The sequence below is a fragment of the Nycticebus coucang genome, chromosome 7 (assembly GCF_027406575.1).
Source record: "Nycticebus coucang isolate mNycCou1 chromosome 7, mNycCou1.pri, whole genome shotgun sequence".
NCBI lineage: Eukaryota > Metazoa > Chordata > Mammalia > Primates > Lorisidae > Nycticebus > Nycticebus coucang.
In genome coordinates, this window is record NC_069786.1 from 105,575,934 (window position 1) to 105,595,317 (window position 19,384).

The following is a 19,384-nucleotide window of genomic DNA, read 5'->3' on the forward strand; positions in this document are numbered from 1 at the left end:
ATTGTACAATTCAATTAGTCTTTCTGGCTCTATTGAGTGGTGTTTATATGGAGTCAGGGCTCTGCTGAATTAGGTTAACAATGCTACCTTTTAGTAGGTGAACAGAGGGACAAAGGGCACTGACCAGTCTCCCAGGCCTTAAAAGGCTTCTCTCTTCAGGTGGCACTTAAGCCCAAAAGGAAAAAAAAATCTTCTACGGACATAGTCAAAACAGTGAGACAAATGGGGCAGCTACCGACATCAGTATTCATAAACTGAAATTACAAGAAACAAAAACAGAGCTAGTTTCAGCAACACAGAAGGCACTGCCTTCCCAAGTTACTCAGAGGTGTTAAGCACACGGAGCACATAGTTATTGCTGCCGCCTGAGCATGTGACAAATCCCTGCCACAAGGAGCCATTTTTGGCAGCAAGGCTGAGTACATGCTCTAGTTTTTGAGAACCAACCATTATCACCAGTGAGGGAATTTTTGAGAGAACTAAAATTTGGCATGAAATGCTATTTTTGCAAAAGAGAGCACTGTATCCTCACTGATGAGGATTCTGCTTTCAAACTCAGATGTAATTAAGAAGCATTTTTAAAAAAGAAAATGTTTTTATAAAGTTACTTAGGGAAAAAAGCCAGTGATATTCTTAGGTGATAAAGTTTATGTGAGTTTCTTTCTTGTTGATAAAATGAGTTATATGTGAACACTGAGTATGTTCCAGGGAAGAGATGACAGCTACTGTCCTGCTTCCTGCCAAAGACATTATGGAAAATGTAAAAAGCCTGAGTGCTGTTTCTGATGTAAATAAAAACTCAGCTCATAGTCAGGTGCAGATAGATAGGCCACAGATTCTTTTATTTTTAAAAATGAATGGTATTGGCTGGTTCTCTTTTCCTTAATCCACTGCATTCACATTAGAATCAGTTTTTACATGGCCAATCGTTCATATTTCAAGCCTATTGGCATTATACCAAAAAATGTTTAATATTTATTAATGATACTCATACTATTCATATAAATGAATTTATTTAAGAACTCAACTTTGGCTGGGTGCAGTGGCTCACACATTTAATCCCAGCACTCTGGGAGGCTGAGGCAGGTAGAGATTGCTTGAGTTCAGGAGTTTAAGACCAGCCTGAGCAATAGTGAGGCCCTATCTCTAACAAAAATAGAAAAGAACTAGCCAGGAGTTATGGTAGGAGTCTGTAGTCCCAGCTACTTGGGAGGCTGAGGCAGGAGGATGGCTTGTGCCCAGGAATTTGAGGTTGCTGTGAACTATGATGCCAGGGTGACAGAGTGAGACTCTGTCTGAAAAATAAAAAAATAAAAAATAAAACTCTCCCCCAAACTCCTCTCAATTCTGTAGCTATGGATGTGTTGTGATTTGTGAACTGATTCTCCCTTTACAGACTGCAAGCTATGAGATTAAAAAAACATGAGAAGGAGGAAAACGGGGCTCCCCACCCCCCACCTTCAGGTGGAGTTGGAGAAAACAGCACAATCACATTACAATTAGCTACAAACTAATAATGACCAAATCTGCTATTTATAAGTAAATACACGGTATATGTCATTTGATTTGAACATTAAGTGTCATTATGTCATTAGTATGTCATTGGTATAGATTCTAACATAACATCTTCTGTTATGCTGGAAGGCAGCTACCTCTTAAAAGCAAAGTTCTTAAATGTTGCTTAGCTTTGCAGCATCGTGAGAGAATAATAGGGCAAAGGAAATGTTTAAGCCCAGGCCTCAGCTTGGAAACAAGGTAGTGGTGAGGTGGTGGTAGTGAAGACTTCATTATTATTAAAGGAGGAAAATGCATCAGAATAAAACATATGAAAACATGAGCTTAGAATAACAAGGACTGGTCAAGACAACCTAGTTTAGTTTTTCTCAACCTGCATTCCTGAGAATACTAGTCCTACAAAAAGTCATTCTGAGGTCCAATAAAAAATATGGCACACATCACTTTCTTTTCTTGGTGCTTCAAAGGACAGCATGTTAGCATTTTTTTTTTTTTTTTTGAGACAGAGTTTCAGTTTGTCACCCTTGGTAGGGTGCTGTTGTGTCACAGCTCACAGCAACCTCAAACTCTTGGGCTCAAGCAATTCTCTTGCCTCAGCCTCCCGAGTAACTGGGACTATAGGTGCCCGCCACAACACCTGGCTATTTTTAGAGACGGGGTCTCGCTCTGGCTCAGACTGGACTTGAACCTGTGAGCTCAGGCAATCCAGACGCCTTGGCCTCCCAGAATGCTAGGATTACAGGAGTGAGTCACCCAGCCTATGTTAGCATATTATAATAAAACTCTGAGACATGTTATACTGAAGAAAACCTGCTTAACTCAGCCACTTCCCAAACCTATTGACTACAGACAGGGCAGCTATTCAATGCTACACACAGTGTGTGGGGTGGGGGCAAAAGTGTGGGAGCCTGGGCCCCACTCAGCAATTGGAGGAAAGGGTATCTTTCTCTACCTTTCTCCATCCTTCTGCCTAGATGTGAGTTTTCTGGCTGCGTTCTCCTGGAGGGCCCTTTTCCAATTCTCATAAAGATGGCCTAGGTGTGGCTCTCCTATGGAGGCCCTTTTAAGTAACACCTAATAACATGTATAGAATTTGTTAATGCTCCGTGGAATACACTTTGAAAAACACTGAATTAATCTACCTAGAGAGCTTAAGTGACTTATTTGTGTCATTTCATGGCAGAACTAGAGCCAGAACTCATAATTCTAAATATTCAGCTCTCTGCTTTTTAGCATTGTTGACATTCACAGTCCTTTTTATTTTTTAACTACTCTACCAGAATTATTAGCTCATCACTCTATAAAAGAGGTGATAGTTTTCTATCTTCAAGCCAGTAGGCTGCAAACAGAGACTAACCTATAAAGATACTAGGCAGTACATTAGCATGCAGACTCCCATTTGGTTTTAACTTAAAACAAAAACTAAAGTTGACTAACATTTCATTTATCTAAAAGTCACTTATTTGTGTATTTGTTTATTGTCTTCCTTCCTCTACCAGAGTAGGAGCATCCATGAGGGCAGAAACCATGTCCCCAGCACACGGTGCCTAGAGCAGTGAGCATAATTAAGTATCCAAAAAATACTTGTTGAATAAATGAATGAGTAATTTACAGTGCTCCAGCCATGACTCTGACTTTTAAACACACATTTCCGCTTTAGACACAATTCTAACAGCTTAGTTATTTGTGTCTAAATTCATAACACACTTGGCATCAATAAAGAAGAAAAGGGAAAGGACCCCTAGAGGCAGCAAAAGGAAACAGAATTGATAGCTGATATTCTGGCACCAAGGAAAAAAAGGTGCCTATACACACGAGGTAAAAACAGAACATACAAGCCTCACTGAGTGTAACTGGTGGTATCCACACACATGAATGTATACACCTACATCCAGGAAGTTATTTACAGATAGTCCTGCTCATGAATGAAATAATTTATATTCAAAATAATATATAAAGTTATTGATTGACTAGCTATCTATAATGGCAAAAGACTGGAAAAATCTAAACATCCATTAAAAAAAAACTGGTTAGACAAATTCATGATGACATATGGAGTAGCTATAAAAATGACAAACGTCCCAGGAAGAGTTTTATGATCTAAATGCAAAGTTCCCTGAGCACAGGGTGAATACCACATTACCTATTACCACTTTTGTATGAAAAAAACACATGTAGAGACAATATCTCTGGAAGGACACACGGGAAAGGAATATTTTGGCTGCCTGGGGGGAGAATGAGATGAGTGCAAGAGATTACTTATGTGTGTACACATGCCTTTTTTCACTTAATGTATTTTAAAATTTGTGAAAGTATATTATATTCAAAAAACAACAATAAAATATAGCAGTATAAAGCATGTAGAGAAAACAACCTCCCTTACCACATTAAACCCTGATGTTATCTATCACAAGATAGAACCATAATTTTTTTATATACATTTTATTCTCTTTCGTTATTTTATTTATTTATTTTTTTGAGATAGAGTCTCAGTTTGTCACCCTCGGTAGAGTGCTCTGGAGTCATAGCTCACAGCAACCTCAAACTCTTGGGCTCAACTGATTCTCTTGCCTCAGCCTCCCCAGTAGATGGGACTATAGGTGCCTGCCACAACAGCTATTTTTAGAGATGGGGTCTTGATCTTGCTCAGGCTGTCTTGAACCCGTGAGCTCAGGCACTCCACCCGCCTGCGCCTCCCCAAGTGCTAGGATTACAGACGTGAGCCACCATGCCCAGCCCCTAGAACCATCATTTATAATTATAATTCTGGTAGTTTAAGAAAGTTCATTTCTAATAAGGATTTTTGTAAAAAGAATATGTGATAGTTAAAGTATATAAAATTATATAAGTAATACAATCACATTTTTGAAAATGTGGGGAATAAAGAACAGAAGGGAAAAAATCCTTAATCTTTCATAGTAAAATAATCATTATTGCTTTGTTAAAATATTTCCTTCCAGCACTTATTCCCATCTCTATTGTGAAAAATCATAGCCAAATTCCTAATAAAAACCAATCCCAACCATATTTCTCAGTTCTGTTAAAACAGACACTGTTGGGTAATGGGGGAGAAATCAGGAAACCTTGAGTTTAATTACAATTTGTTCTCAGAATCTCCAAAGGACTCTGATCAAGTGGTTTTTCCCACCAGTGAGCTTTTCTCTGGCTCAGCAAGGGCAATAGAGCTTGCCTTGACTGCCTTTCAAGATGTAGAGATAGGAAATGGTTTATGTAACATGGAAAACCCCTGGCTAAATGGAATGTGAATATTCAGGCTAGGATACAAAACTTTAAATTTTTTCTAAAGCACACATAAGGGGAAGTATTTAGGAAGAGCTGGGGCTGTTTGAATTCCTTACCACCTCTTTGTCATGCTTAATATTTTTTAATGTGGGCTAGAGAGAAGTTATGTTCACAGAGAATTTCATTAGAAAATGGCTATAGAATTTGAGGAGCGGGTTTAGCTGCTTCATGTAATCTTGGAGCTCAATTCAATCTGCAGGATAACACCAGAAAATAGATGAAATCCTGCTTTAAAAATAATTAGGATTATTAATACTCCAGAGGGCAGACAAGGAAGTACTTAAGATGACAGATTTCATTCTGTTCTGCAAAACCATTTTTTCACTCTTTTAAATGGACATTCAAGCCAGTCACGTACTTGCTATTAAGGACAGCAAGCAGATCCAACAGAATGATGTCTGGTGTTGGAAGCAGATAGGTCTGAATTGATCCTCACAATTAGGAGCATTAAGTTAAACCCTGATGTCTGAGCACAGACAGACAGACATTAGACTAAATGGAATATAGTAACCTAATGCCAGTGGGAGATGATCCAGATAAAATCAACCAGCTCTATTCTTGCTTTAAAATCTTCCCTGGTCACTGAGAACTTGGGAAGGAGTGGTCTGACAAAGGAGATTTTCCTCATGTGCAACACGGATAAAGTGAGTGGACCTAAGAGCTTCCATCGGCCACCTGTCCTCTCACAATCAAATCCAGTTATTTGAATGGCTACCACAACCCAGCGTTCTGCTTCATGGAAAGATGTCGGATGGGAATGATGGCTACATTGACAGTCTCTCTTGCTTTTAGAGCTCATTGCAAACAGACCGGGATCTCCTCCTCTATTTCATGGCATCGTAGGCCATGTTTGCTTTTTCATTTTTCTCATTCACATTTGGTGTGTGTCCTGCTGGCAGCGCCACCAGTCTGCGCTGGACCTGCCTTGCTCACTCCCTCTCTAAGCACCTCTCCCAGCTGTCAGAGCTCTGCTCCAAGTGGATTAATCGGAACATTCTAAAGCAAACTCAATGAGCATTCTTTCCCTCTAAATACAATTTTTATCTAATATGCACATGGCAAATATATTTATAGACTATATTCAAAGTGTCAAGTACAAGAAGCAGAGGAGAGAATGATAATTCTGTCTGGTAGAGGGGAAGGGAAGAAACAGGAGAGGAAATAAGGTTTTAAGCTGGGTTTCCGGATTTGCCATAGTAGGTGAGGGCAAAAGGAAGCCCAGAGGTGTGAAATCGCGTGGCCTGACAAGGAGACAGGAAGGATGCGTGTGATCTTAATGAAGAGATTAGTGTGGGGAGGGGCTGCGGGTGACACGAGATCACAGAGGGCTTGCACGTCGGGCACAGAGAATTGTATTTACAGTGTATATGACCGCAGTGAAAGCTCACCTTAACTGAATGCTTATTGTATGTGATTTCTGTGAATCACTCACCCAGGCAAAGAGCAACCCTATGACATGGGTAGTATTATTATCTCCATCCTAAAGGCACAGAACCTAAAACTAAGGTGCAAAGGCCAGAGTAGGACTTTTTTAAATATACCGATCAGAGGGGCAGGGCTTAAAGGCAGGAAACACAATTAGGAGGCGAGTGATGCCGAGGGCCTGGGGGTGCCGTCAAGAGCATGACCTTGAGAGCTGAAATTCGCAGTGGTAACTGTGGGACCACGCCCCAAGGCAGACAGTGTGCTCCACGGGGAACATTTGGTGAGCATGATAACTAATGTGGAGCACGTGGAGTTTGAAGTGCCCCTGACAGTCTTTATTCTTTCACTTATTCAAGATACATTCCTGCTCACCTGCTATGAGCCAGAACTCTGCTAAGACACGCTGCCCATGCAGGAGCACCTCACCTTGAGAGGGAAAACAGACAAGCTACCAATTATTATGCGGGTGTGATGATAATGAAAACAGTGACAACTCCCATTTATTTATGACAGTCATTTGCTAAGTACTTTTCTTATACTATCCCAATTTGCACAACTCTCTGAGGTAAATGTGTGAATGATGAAAAGAACAAAGGCTTATTTGGCATATACTACTTGCTAGGCATAGTTCTAAATACTTCACATGCATTAATCCATTTAACCAGCAAGAACCCAGCAAGGTATTATTCTCATCTTACATATCAGGAAGCTGAAACACAGAGACACAAATAACTTCCCCAGGTTAGACAACTAACATGTGACAAAGCCAAGACTTGAACCCAGGTAGTCTGGGGTCATTTTACAGTTTAGAAAACTGAGGCTCAGGAAGATTCAAGTAATTTGTCCCCAAAAATCGAGCACCTAATAAGAGGGAGAGGCATAATTTGGTCAAATGTTTATTTAACTCCAAGTTCCTGCTACTAACTTCTAAAGAAATGCAATTCTTGAGACCCATGCATGACACAACGGTGGCATGAAGGACAGAGGCAGCAGGGCAGCAGCTGGATAGAGTGGGGAGCAACAAAAGAAGCTTTCACCAGGGAGGATGTGCTTTCGTCACTCTGGCAGAATAAGCAGGGACTCCCTAGATGAATAAAACTATCTGGAGTACACGTGGAAGGATGATCACTGAACAAGAGGAGGGGCTCTTCTTTCTCTTAAGATAGGAGGGAAAGCCGTAAGCAGAAGCAGAAATACAGATTTGCAGATATTCACATTCATAGCTCATAACTTCACTGTTTTCCTTGATGTAGGAGTCAAAGTTATATGCTGAGGAAGATTAGGATGAGGCATTTTGTAAACAGTGATGATTTGGATTATTATTGGGTAGAACATGACAGAGTGACCCAGGAATAGAGAAAAGGACATAAGCCAATTGGCTACTCACAATTTTCACGTTTGTTTTAGAGTTCAAAGATTCAAGGTAGGTGACAGGTCTTTCCCTACCAAGTTTCTCTCAGGTGACACAGTTACAAGGAAAGTAAGTCTCAGACATCTATTAGCAAGGTGACATAAAAAGTCATAAATACATAGATCAATGAAACATAATACAGGACCCAGAAATAAATCCATACTTTTACTACCAACTCTTTTTTTTTTTGGCCAGGGCCAGGTTTGAACCTGCCACCTCTGGTATATGGGGCTGGCGCCCTACTCCCTGAGCCACGGGTGCTGCCCTACTACCAACTCTTTTATGATAAAAGTGCCAGGAACAAACATTGAGGAAAGCATAGTATCTTTTCAAAATGGTGCTGGAGACTTGGTGCCTGTAGCTCAGTGGTTAGGGTGTTGGCCACATACACTGGGGCTGATAGGTTCAAACCTGGCCAGGGCCTGCTAAACAACAATGACAACAATAACAAAAAAACAGCTAGGTGTTGTGGAGGGCGCCTATAGTCCCAGCTACTGGGAGGCTGAGGCAAGAGAATGGCTTAAGCCGAAGAGTTTGAGGTTGCTGTGAGCTGTGATGCCATAGCACTCTACCAAGGGCAGCATAGTGAAACTCTGTCTAAAAAAAAGAAAAAAAAATGGAGCTGGGGAAACAGGATATCAATATACAGAAAAATGAAACCGGATCCCTCTCTTCCACCATATAGAAATATTAAATCAAAATGGATTAAAGGCGTTAATGTAAGACCTGAAACTATGAAACTACTAGAAGAAAACATTGAGGAAACACTTTAGGATTTTGGTCTGGGCTAAGATTTTGGGGGGTAATACCTCAAAAGCACAGGCAACAAAAACAAAAATAGACAAACGGGATTATATCAAGCTAAAATGCTTCTTCATAGCAAAGGAAGCAATCAACAAAGGGAAGGGATAACCTACAGAATGGGAGATAATAATTGTAAACTATCCATCCAACAAGAGATGAATAACCAGAACCTATAAGCAAATCGATTCAACAGCAAAATAATAGTACTACTAATAATAATAGTAATCTGATTTAAAAATGGGCAAAAGATCTGAATAGACAATTCTCAAAAAAAAATACAAATGGCCAAAGAACATTCATATAAAAAATTGTTCACCATCACTAACCATCAGAGAAATGCAAGTTAAAACCACAATGAGATCTTATCAGAACCCAGCAAAAATGGCTATTGTGAAAAAGACAGAAAATAACAGATGCTGGTGTGTACATAGAAAAAGGGGAATATTTATACTCTGTTGGTAAGAACATAAAGTAGTATAATCACTGTGAAAAACAATAGAATATTTCTCAAAAAAAAATAAAAAGAGAGCTACGTATGATCGAGCAATTCCTCTGCTTGGTATATATCCAAAAGAAAGAATATATGGAGTCAACCTATATGCCCATCAATGGATAAATGCATGAAGAAAACACGATACATATACACAATGAAATATTAGTCAGCCATAGAAAGGAATAAAATCTTATCATCTGTAGCAACACGGATGGAGCTGGAGGTCATTATGTTAAATAAGCTAAGCACAACAAGACGAATATTGCATGCTCTCACTCAGATAAATAATCTCATGGAGGTAGTGAGTAGAATGGTGGTTATCAGAGGCTAGGAAGTATAATGGGGAGGGGTAAGGAGAGATGAATGGGTAAAACCATACAGTTAGAAGGAGGAAGTTCTAGTGTTTGACCGCATGGTAGGGGCAATTATAGTTAACAATAATTTATTGAATATTTCAAAATAGCTAAAATATTTTGAATATTCCCAACACAAAGAAATGATGGATACCCTGATTTAAACTGAACCCCATAAATACAACTATCAATTAAAAGAGTAGTTTATATATGAAGCACCTTGCACAGAAAATTCTTTCAAGGCAGATGTTTGTCACAATATCCTGGCAGAGGTATCAGAAATGCTTCTAGTAATAACAAGCAACAGAATTATGTTACTGTTATGTGTGTAAGACATAGGACTGTAACAGAATCCTAAGCCTAGAGTTCCACTCTGGGAGTTAGATTCCTAAACTTGCCAAATTCTACTACCTTGTTTACACAATGGTTGAAATACTGTACAATATAGCAAACTAATTCATGTATCTTGAAGGGTACTAGGTTGAAGACTAAAGGTGAGAGGTCCATTAGGCAATTGAAGCAACAGATCTCAATTTCAGTAGCAAAACTAGAGCTGGAGATAAACGTAGGTATCATCAGCATAAGAGCGCCAATAGTTAAAATCAAAGAAGGAAGAGCAATAACCCAATAAAAAGTGTATAAAATGGGGAGAAAAAAGAGAGAAAATGCACTTTACGGAGCCCCAGTATTAAAGGTTTTGGCAGAGGACAAGAAATCAGAGGTGGTGACTAAAAAAGAAGAGTCAGAGGAGGAGGGGATCTGGAGGTCTGTCTACAAAGCCAAGGCAGCAGAATCCAAGGAGGCTGTGGTCCACCTGATCAAACGCTCTAGCCCAGCAAAGTCCAGGACAATCAGAAATTGCCAAAGACCAGTAAGATTTGGCAAAATCATAATGGAGAAGGGAGGAGTTAAGACCATGAACAGAGGCTAAAGGAATAAACTTCCATAAAAGAAGTAATGTTCTGCCGTGGCTGGAAGGACGGTGAGGACTGGGGATGCAGAAGTTTGTAGGCAGGTGGGCTGACAGAGCGACTTTGCAATCATTCCCTGTTTTCTCTACTAAGTGGAAGATAAAAGTACTCCCCACAGTGACCTGGACTCTTTAAGATCATAGATGCTGAAATCAAAGAATCTGATGAAAGCTACTGATGTAAATGGAAGAAAACTTCCATAAGCTCCTAACATCACATCCACCTCCCCTCCGGCCCCCATCTCCTGACTGCCGCTTCTCTTATTCCCTGTCCCCAGCAATGGCCAAACCCTCCTACCATCTACATGTTCTGTCCTTCTCACTGATTCAACTGTTAACATTCTGGCAATTCTCTTTCTCCTGGATAGTTCACATCAACACAGAAAACATTAAAACAAAAAATCAAGCCTAACTTGAGCCCACTTCCCTTTGAGTTACTCCTGACCTCTCACCTTCCCTTTGTAGCAAAACTTCTCAAAAGAGTTGTCTGTTCTTGTCTCTTATTTCTCCCTTCCTATTCTATGTTAAACCCACTCCAGTCAGACCTTTGCTCCCCCCACTCCATTCAAACTGCTTCATTAGGGTCACTAATTACCTCCACATTACTAAAGCCAGTGGTCAGTTCTCAGTGCCCATCTTATTTGACCTATCAGCATCTGTCACAATTCATCTGGAAACACTTTCTTCTCGTGGCTTGTCACATACCCTGGGATCCTTCTACCTCACTGCCCACTCTTTCTTGGTCTCTTTGCTGGTTCCTCCTGTCTTTCCCCCCTTTTGAGTTGGAGCAGCCCAGTGCCCAGTCTTCCTCTTCTCTATTGACTTGCATTTTTGCAGCTACTCAGCACTTCTTGAATATCCTCCTCGGCTGTTAGCAGTTGCTTTGTAAAGCTGTTTGCATATACCTGTGCTTCTCACTCGGTCCTCTTTTTAAAAAACAACACTCCCAAAGAAGTTCTGAAGATGGCTCAGTGCACTGCCTCTTACTGTAAGACCCCACCCAAAAGTCTTCATGGCTTCTCTTAAGTTTCATCCAGTCTCAGGGACCTAGATTTGCTAGGAGACTGACCTTAACAGGAATAGGAGTACTACTCTACTATAATGAATACGGTAGATTATACCCATGTTCTCCTTGAAAGATCACTAAGATTTTGTGCAAGTATTATTTCCCTATTTTTATCCTCCCATAGTGTTGCAATGTTGGAGATAAGATCTAATAAAAAGTAATTAAGAGATTTTCTCTAGGAGAATTCTCCTTTAGCATCTATAGTTAATTACTAAGGTACAGAAATAAAAGCTGCAATATATATATTTTTAAATGAAGAAATTAATAGGACCCATAATTAAGAAGACTTTAATCTATAAGATACAGAAGTATTAGATAAGACCTTGAGTTTTTATGAGAATACCTAATCAAGATTCCTTCGAATTGTTTTATCATTACTTTTTTAATCTACCCGACAACATATGAACACCCAAATTCCTATTATTAAGCAAACCCAGTTTTTGTACCTACCTTATATTTTGAAGTGTCCCAGTTGTGGACGATGCGGGCCGGGATGAGGAAACTGTCATCCACGTGGCAGCTGCTGCAGTAATACCACCCACTGTAATGGCACACCTTGGCTTTCCCGCTGGAAAGACCTATGGATCGCTGGCATCCTGGACAAGGCAAAACAAAGAATCTATGATTATTGTACATTTAATACCACAGAACAAGGTTACACAACACCGAAGTTAAATGAAAAGTCTGCAACAAAGAAGTTACAGAGAATGGAGTTGTACAGGTGTGTTCCCTACTTCCTAGTATAATGACCACCATCCTGGCAGATTACCATAAGTGACCAGTCTCTCTCCTGTAACCCCACCTTTGATCTCCTCACTGGCCCATCAGGGATTGCATTTCCACTAGGTGCTTTGCTGAGGGCTTCTCATACGGGATCTTGGTTAAACTCACAGCATTTCTATGAGGAAGATACCATCAACTCTCTCTGATAGTTGAAGAATCTAAGATTTCGGTGAGGCTAATAAGTAGCTCCTCTGAGTACCTTTCTAGCCAATAAAAGACAGAGTTTAGATTTGGCTCTAAGACTGTCTGATGCTAAAATGATCCCTAAAGCAGATATATAGCCTTCCTTTTTTTTTTTTTTTTTTTTCAGTTTTGGACGGGGCTGGGTTTGAACCCACCACCTCTGGCATATGGGGCTGGTGCCCTACTCTGTTGAGCCACAGGTGCCACCAATATATAGCCTTCCTTTGCTTACAAAATTAACGTAAGGAATTTGGCCTGTGATTGGCCTTTTCTCACCTCTCCAATTTTCCCACACTGCTCTCCAATTGGAATATAACCTCTTTATTCCAGGCAATGTTTCCCAAATGACACAGTGTGCCCACTCCACCCTCTGTACATTTTAATGCATATCATTTATCATTTATCATTATTAATGCACCCTCTTATCTAGACTTCAACACATCTTGCCCATTACTCAAAATTATTGTTTGTCTACAAGTGATTAATGCCTTTTTCAGATCCAAGGATGTCCACGATTCTGTGAGCACTGTCTGGCACCGTCAGGAACCTGGTAATAATCATGGCCCTGCCACAAAGAAGCCATTACATTTCTTTAGATAGGAGGAACTACTTTCCACTAAGGAGTATAAAAATCCTATCACAATCATCCCAAACAACAAAATCCTGGCAGCCCAGAACAGATATCGAAGAACACACAAATGGTGTTATTATTCTGACATTTCTGCTCTACAGCTTTCATTTTAGAAATCTTTCATCACGGCCCCCTTCATGGTTAGGTACCAGGAACTATATTGACCAAAGTGATCTGACACTAAGCTTATTGCATAACGTGGGTAAAATGAATTGTTCTTTCAATAATAATAATACAATGATCAGTGTTACTCCCATTTCCATTAATAGGAAGTAACATTTATTTATTAAACTGTCAACCCAAGAAGATTCTGATTCACATGAACTCCATAAATGTAAGTATCTCAAAACTCAACAGAACTTTCATTTTCATTACAAATAAAATGGCATCAGAAATCAAGCAGTTTCATGGTACATCTTCCAGAAAGAGAATTAGATCCCATTGTTTTTAAATAAGAGAGGTACTGAAAGACAGTAAGTAAATATATTAGTATTATGTTTCCACAGCATGGTTCTGTTCCTTCCTAGAATGGCTACTTCTTTACTGTTAAGCAGCACAAAACCACAAGCTCCTGCCTTTCAGACTGGCTGAGGAATGAGAAATGTGTGGAAAGTGGAGAGACCCTGGCACAACCACAGGGCTGCGAATGTTGGAAGGTGGCTGCTGTTCACTGCCCAGACTGCTCTGCTCGCTTGGCATTTAGCATGTGCTTCCTTAAATCACCCGGCCCTTTTTTTATACCATGCCTGTTTATGGACTTATCCAGCCAGGGACATGCTACAAACTCCTCAGATCTATTCTTCGATCCTCAGCACTCAGCACAGTTTTACACACAGTGGACCGTAAATGTTTATGTTGAAGGGATGATAAACTAAGTACTTCATTTGTATATACCGAGATTTTAATTTTCCCTTACTATTCTGAAATTCATCCTTTTAACCTGATCACCTACCTCTCAAAACAGCCTACCCCTGTTAGAATATGTTGCCATTCTAAGAACTATCTATATATTACATATGAGTTCATATATGAACTCTGGAACAGAACTTGAAATATCCTAGATACTGGAATATTGCTGTTTCCAAAAATTAGTAGATAGTCAAATTGACTTAACATTAAAATGACATCAAATAAAATTCAATCTTTCCTAATGATTTAGAAGGCAATCACAATCTTGCAAAAATTCAGGATCAGTATTATAGTTTAAATTCTCATCACAGAACACTAAAAAAATGAGTTAGTTATTTTAGCCTTTTGGTTATTTGAATTTTATTTTACTTATTTATTTATTTTGAGACAGAGTTTCACCCTTGCCCTGGCTAGAGTGCTAGTATCATAGGTCCCAGCAACCTCAAATTCCTGGGCTCAAGTCATCCTCCTACATCAGCCTCAGGTGTGTGCCACCGGGCCCAGCTAGTTTTTTATTTATTTATTTATTTTTTTGTAGAAATGGGGTCTCACTCTTGTTCAGTCTGGTCTTGAACTCCTGAACTCAAGCAATCTACCAGCCTTGGCCTCCCAGACCACTAGGATTACAGGTATGAGCCACCACACCTGGCTGGTTGTTTGAATTTTAGATGTAAGAAACATCAGTGTTTGCTGAATATTTAGATATTCTCTGATAGTAGATATTAGATATTCTCTAATAGATAATATTGGGCTTATAATTTTCATTTTCATTTTAATCTATAATTTTAATAATTTTATTCTAACTTTCTGGATACAACATACACGAGACAGTGTTAAAATATACAAATACGTATGTTAAGAAAGCATAAAGCCTAAACATGTTTATATCAACTAAGCACACAGGCCCAAAGCTCAACATGCTGTAGCTTCAGCCATAGGAGCCAACTAAATGAGTTCAACATCTTTGCAAATTTGCCCAGGTCTCCTGGCTCGTGAAAGTCAGGATGAGAGAACTGGGGCTAGAGCTCATTCAGGTTTTAGTTCAGACAAAACCTGCAGCACATAAACTCCTACCTTGGTGTCTTTAACTTATTTGGAACCATACTATCCTACCCTTGGTGCTGAAATCACCCCAGAGACCCAGAAGCAGGCTCGACTGTCTGGATGCTTGAGACTGCTTTGGACTACGTTGCTCAGCCCAGAGGCAGGAAGCCTGGATGGGTCTGTTCTTGCCTAAGGGCATGCTGTGAGCAGGCCTGCTTCGTTATCACAAAATAAAGGGGCTAGCTAGCCTAAATGGGTGGATTGCTAAACTTAGTGAGCATTAGCATTTTCTGGAGATTTTTGTGATAAATGTGGATTCCCCTTCCCCTGAGATGATTTTGATTTGTACACCTGGGGTAGGGACCAGGAATTTGCCTTTCCAATGAGCAACCTCCTCCGCTCACTCTCCCACCCCCCCACTAGGAACACTGATGGGTAAAAGCTGAGGATTGCCCCTAATTTCTAGGTAGCCCGCCAGGTCCCTCTAATTCAGTGGTTCTCAACCTTCCTAACGCCCGGGATGTATTTTCATTATTACAAAGGGGTCGCGCCCCACAGGTTGAGAACCACTGCCTAAGCTGTAAAATTCTGATTTTATTCAACAAAAGTGCAGTGGGTGTGCAGACTTCTCAGAGAAAAGCTTATAATTTGTCACAGGGTTTCCTTTCTAGGCTTCCAAAATCAAACGTTTCATGTTCTTAGTCAATTTCTAAAAATTGGCTATGGCTACGTAGAAACAACCTGAGTTCGTTTTACCAGTGTTTTTCCACAGTATTCTTATCTCCACTGGGAGTATCGTGTTCACCTTAGACAGAATTAAAACTTTAACCTCAAATCCAATATATTTGTCTTTGAAAGAACATAGAACGATCGGGAAAGATTAGAGGCTGGTGGCCTGATGTAGATTCATTTTCTAAAAACAACACATGCCATTTATTTGAAGAAGAAAAGACCAGCTTTTTCAATTAACTGCAAGATTTCCTTTACTATCATAATAGCAAATCGTGGACTAAAAATGCCTGAAACAATTTCCCACAAAAATACACAGTCTGGGGTTTTACTTTATCATTATGAGGTTTTCAGTGGGGGAAAAAATGTGTTTCCTTAATAATGACTGTTACAAAAACACATTTTTTTGGAGGGTGCCAAAGCTGGACCCTGAAAAGCGACATTATGGGGAGAAAAATAGGGCTGCAAAATACAGACCAAAAACAATTAATTGAAATAACTAATTAGAGCTTATTTACATATTATATTTTTTATGTACTTTCAAACAGACTTTCAACAACGTTTCTAAATTAAAGGGCATTTGTAGTAGGGAACGCTCCACATGTTGGATCAAAGAAAATACATTCTTCCCAGTCTCTTTTTGAAACTTTTCAGAGTGTATTCAATTCACAAGAACAAAAAACTATCTCACAAGAGAACCCACTGGCCTTTTTTTTTTTTTTATTGCTTCCCACCCCACTTCAAATCTTTAATGAACACATGCTCTGAAGAGCCTAGCTTCCCCTCTGATACACTTTTGGAAACAAATGTCACCATTTAACCAAAATCCTATTTGCTGCATGTACAGTCCATTTCCCAAATGGCCTTTCACTAAATACACCCAAAAGAATCTGTTGCTGAGGGCTGAAGCAGAATTTTGGCATAATTCACCACAAAAGCACAATCTTGCTTCTAACAAGTGTATCTAGTGAGCTCAATTGGCTGCAGTAGGGTGTTATTGAAGCTGAGATCTTGAGGAGCGGCCAAACACCTTCTTTCTAGTTCATGGCCACCAACTTCAGCCTTCCTTTCCCTGAACGGCAGTTGGAAAACGTGTGGGAATAAGAAGGAAAAAACAAGAGCTGTGGGTGGATCCAGGTGACTCTCTCTCTTTAGAGGAGGAACTCATACAATGCTAAGTGAGCTTCTTATCTAATTTGGTAAGGTAAGGTAAGTCCAGTGTTAAGTATTTGGAAGGAAGAAGTGCTCTAAGAAAAGTACAAATGCAAACAAAAAGAAAGAGAAGGTGCCTTAGCATAAAAAGGAAAAGCAATAGAGCAAGAGAATAAATTTTCATTTGCTCTATAAAAATAGAAAAAGACCCCTAGTGAGTTTCACCCCCTCTTTTACTGTATGCACACAGTAGGGGGAGAGGCCCACAGGAATGAGGAAGAACTTCCCTGTCCCACCCTCCTTGTTTCCCTCCAGAGTCTTGGGCCTGGAATGATGAACTACAGTAAGCAATATGTACAAGTGTTGCTTGAAGGCCTGGTCTTTGATTATATGCTCTTAAGACCAGATTTTCCAAACTAAAGGAAAAGAGAAATGGCGAGGGTGATGGGGTTCGAGAAATTCTTACTTTATAAGAATTAAGGGGAAAAGTCATAAAGAATTTAGCTTTCATAGCTTATAGTCTATAACCATTGGCTCCTTTAGTAGTTAACTGTTGAACCTGTAATTTTTAAAATAAACTGTCACATTTGGTATATAATTAAAAGTCTTGCCTGGTACACTTGCCTAGCACAAAGCTAGGTGCAGTGTTTAAACGGAGGATGGTTTAACACCGGCACAAGCAATTTTTGCAATGTCGCTTTGGTATCCATTAAAGGAAGTAGAGGCAAGGCAAATCTGGGCACCAGACTTGCATCCTCCACTGCTGGTGGGGACAGAGCTGAGATGTGGGACTGATCACTTTTGTGGTTTGAGGTTAACATGGCGGAACTGAGGCTAGGGAATTCTACCGAACTGGAATGGAAAAGGGGCAATGGCTGAGGGACGCTGAGAAAGACCTTGGAAATCAGTGGTCCAAGGTGCTGAGTTATAAAGTAGGAGTCACGGGATCAATTAAGACATTAAGCATTTGGATGGAGAATCAGGCACATGTCACTGAGTGTGCAATTTTGTCTGTTACAAGACAAATAGTATCCAGAAGCATCTCAAATAGAACTAAAGGAACAAAAGGGGAAATCCAGAAACATCAATCACGTACCACCTGTAGCTGCTAATGCGGATAGTATAGCATGCTGCTCAGAGGCCCTTTGTGGAGTTTATGGACCCACTCTAAGCTGTAGCACTTCAAAATCATTTTCTCCATAAGGTTTTAAGTCCCTTGATAATGAATTCTCTTCCCAGGGGATGCAAACTTCAATGGCTGGGAAAGAATACGCATGCTCAATATGATCCTGAAGTGCACGGACTGGTTGTTTCCAAAGCTATACTGAAATTCATTCCTGTTCATCAGAAGAGAATTTTTTCCTGATGGGCTTCATTTTATGTTCATCTAAAAATCTGACAGGAGTGAGAGACTATATATGAAAAACTATCATACCTGTTGGCTGAAACTGTGACTTGTGAAGTTCTGCTGCACAGTCAGAAGGCTGGCACATGTTAAACAGCATAAATAATACCTGGAAGAAAACCATTCCCACCGGGGCTGATGCACAGTTAGGCTAACTTAAGCTGGCTTGTAGAATGGACTGCAGCTGTGGTGAGGACAGCTACGTCCTCAAGAATCTAACACAAATATATAACTCCCCTAGGACAAAATGGATGTACCTAACTAAAGAATTTTCCTTTCAACACAGCAATGTTTAGCAAATACAATGCTTGTAAAGTATGAGCACTGTGCCTGGACACAGTCAATGTTTGATACATATTATATCTAAGGAGGCAGAGACAGATGAGAAAGAGATTGAGAGCAACAGATAGCGACTGTCCAAGACAGAGTCCATCTATGAAGGATAATCACCTATTATTTTATTATACTTACAGAACTAAGACAACCAAAGAAATATTACCAACTCAGGTTAGAAGCTCCAAACTAATTTAATTGGTTTAAAATTTAAAAGTATCCTAAGAGCTGTTAGGCAAGTTTCTTGTTTTTTGGTATTTTTGCACTGAATATTTAAATAGCTAAGGCTAAGTCAGCTTTGACTGGTAGGGCCTATGCTGTATTAACAGTGCTGAAGGCTCTAGGTTTAGGTAAAAAATGAAGTAAAATCACATGTCAAGTAATGACTGCTGATTGACAATATAAACATGTTAAACTCTACAATGTTTATTTAATCTCATGGAATGCTGTTATTAAGATTATAAATTATGTGAAAGAAATTAATAAATACCAAGTAGTTTCCAACTTAAATTGAGAAGTGTCAAGATTTATTGGTTCTTCAGGTAACAATGATTGAGAACCTAAAGTCAATATTTAGTTAAATTTATCTTGAAAGGCAATAAATCTTGATTTTTGCTAAGGCATGTAAGTAAATATGTGCACCATTTGAAAGATTCTGACTGCTTTTCTGTCTACCGAATATCTACTTTGAGTTGTAAATACAATGACAACACAGATTTTCACTTCCAAAGACATGATTTGATTGTGGGGTTACTTTTAATTTTTCTTATGATAAGGTGTTTTAATAGCATATTAGTGTAAGATGAGGAAAGTTTAATAGTGAGATAATATAATTTCAGCTTCTAGTATATTTGAATCAGTCTAAATTTAGTATT

At 39.5% G+C, this 19,384-nt stretch overlaps 1 protein-coding gene across 7 annotated transcripts in view; it reads right to left on the minus strand.

Moving 5' to 3' along the window:
• PLEKHM3 (pleckstrin homology domain containing M3) overlaps window positions 1-19,384 on the minus strand; it is a 180,108-nt gene that overhangs the window by 95,888 nt on the left and 64,836 nt on the right. For all 7 annotated transcript variants that reach the window (XM_053597635.1, XM_053597637.1, XM_053597638.1 and 4 more), the window contains one exon: window positions 11,791-11,936. In XM_053597635.1, the coding sequence (XP_053453610.1) occupies window positions 11,791-11,936 (146 nt within the window). The remainder of the gene's footprint in view (window positions 1-11,790; window positions 11,937-19,384) is intronic.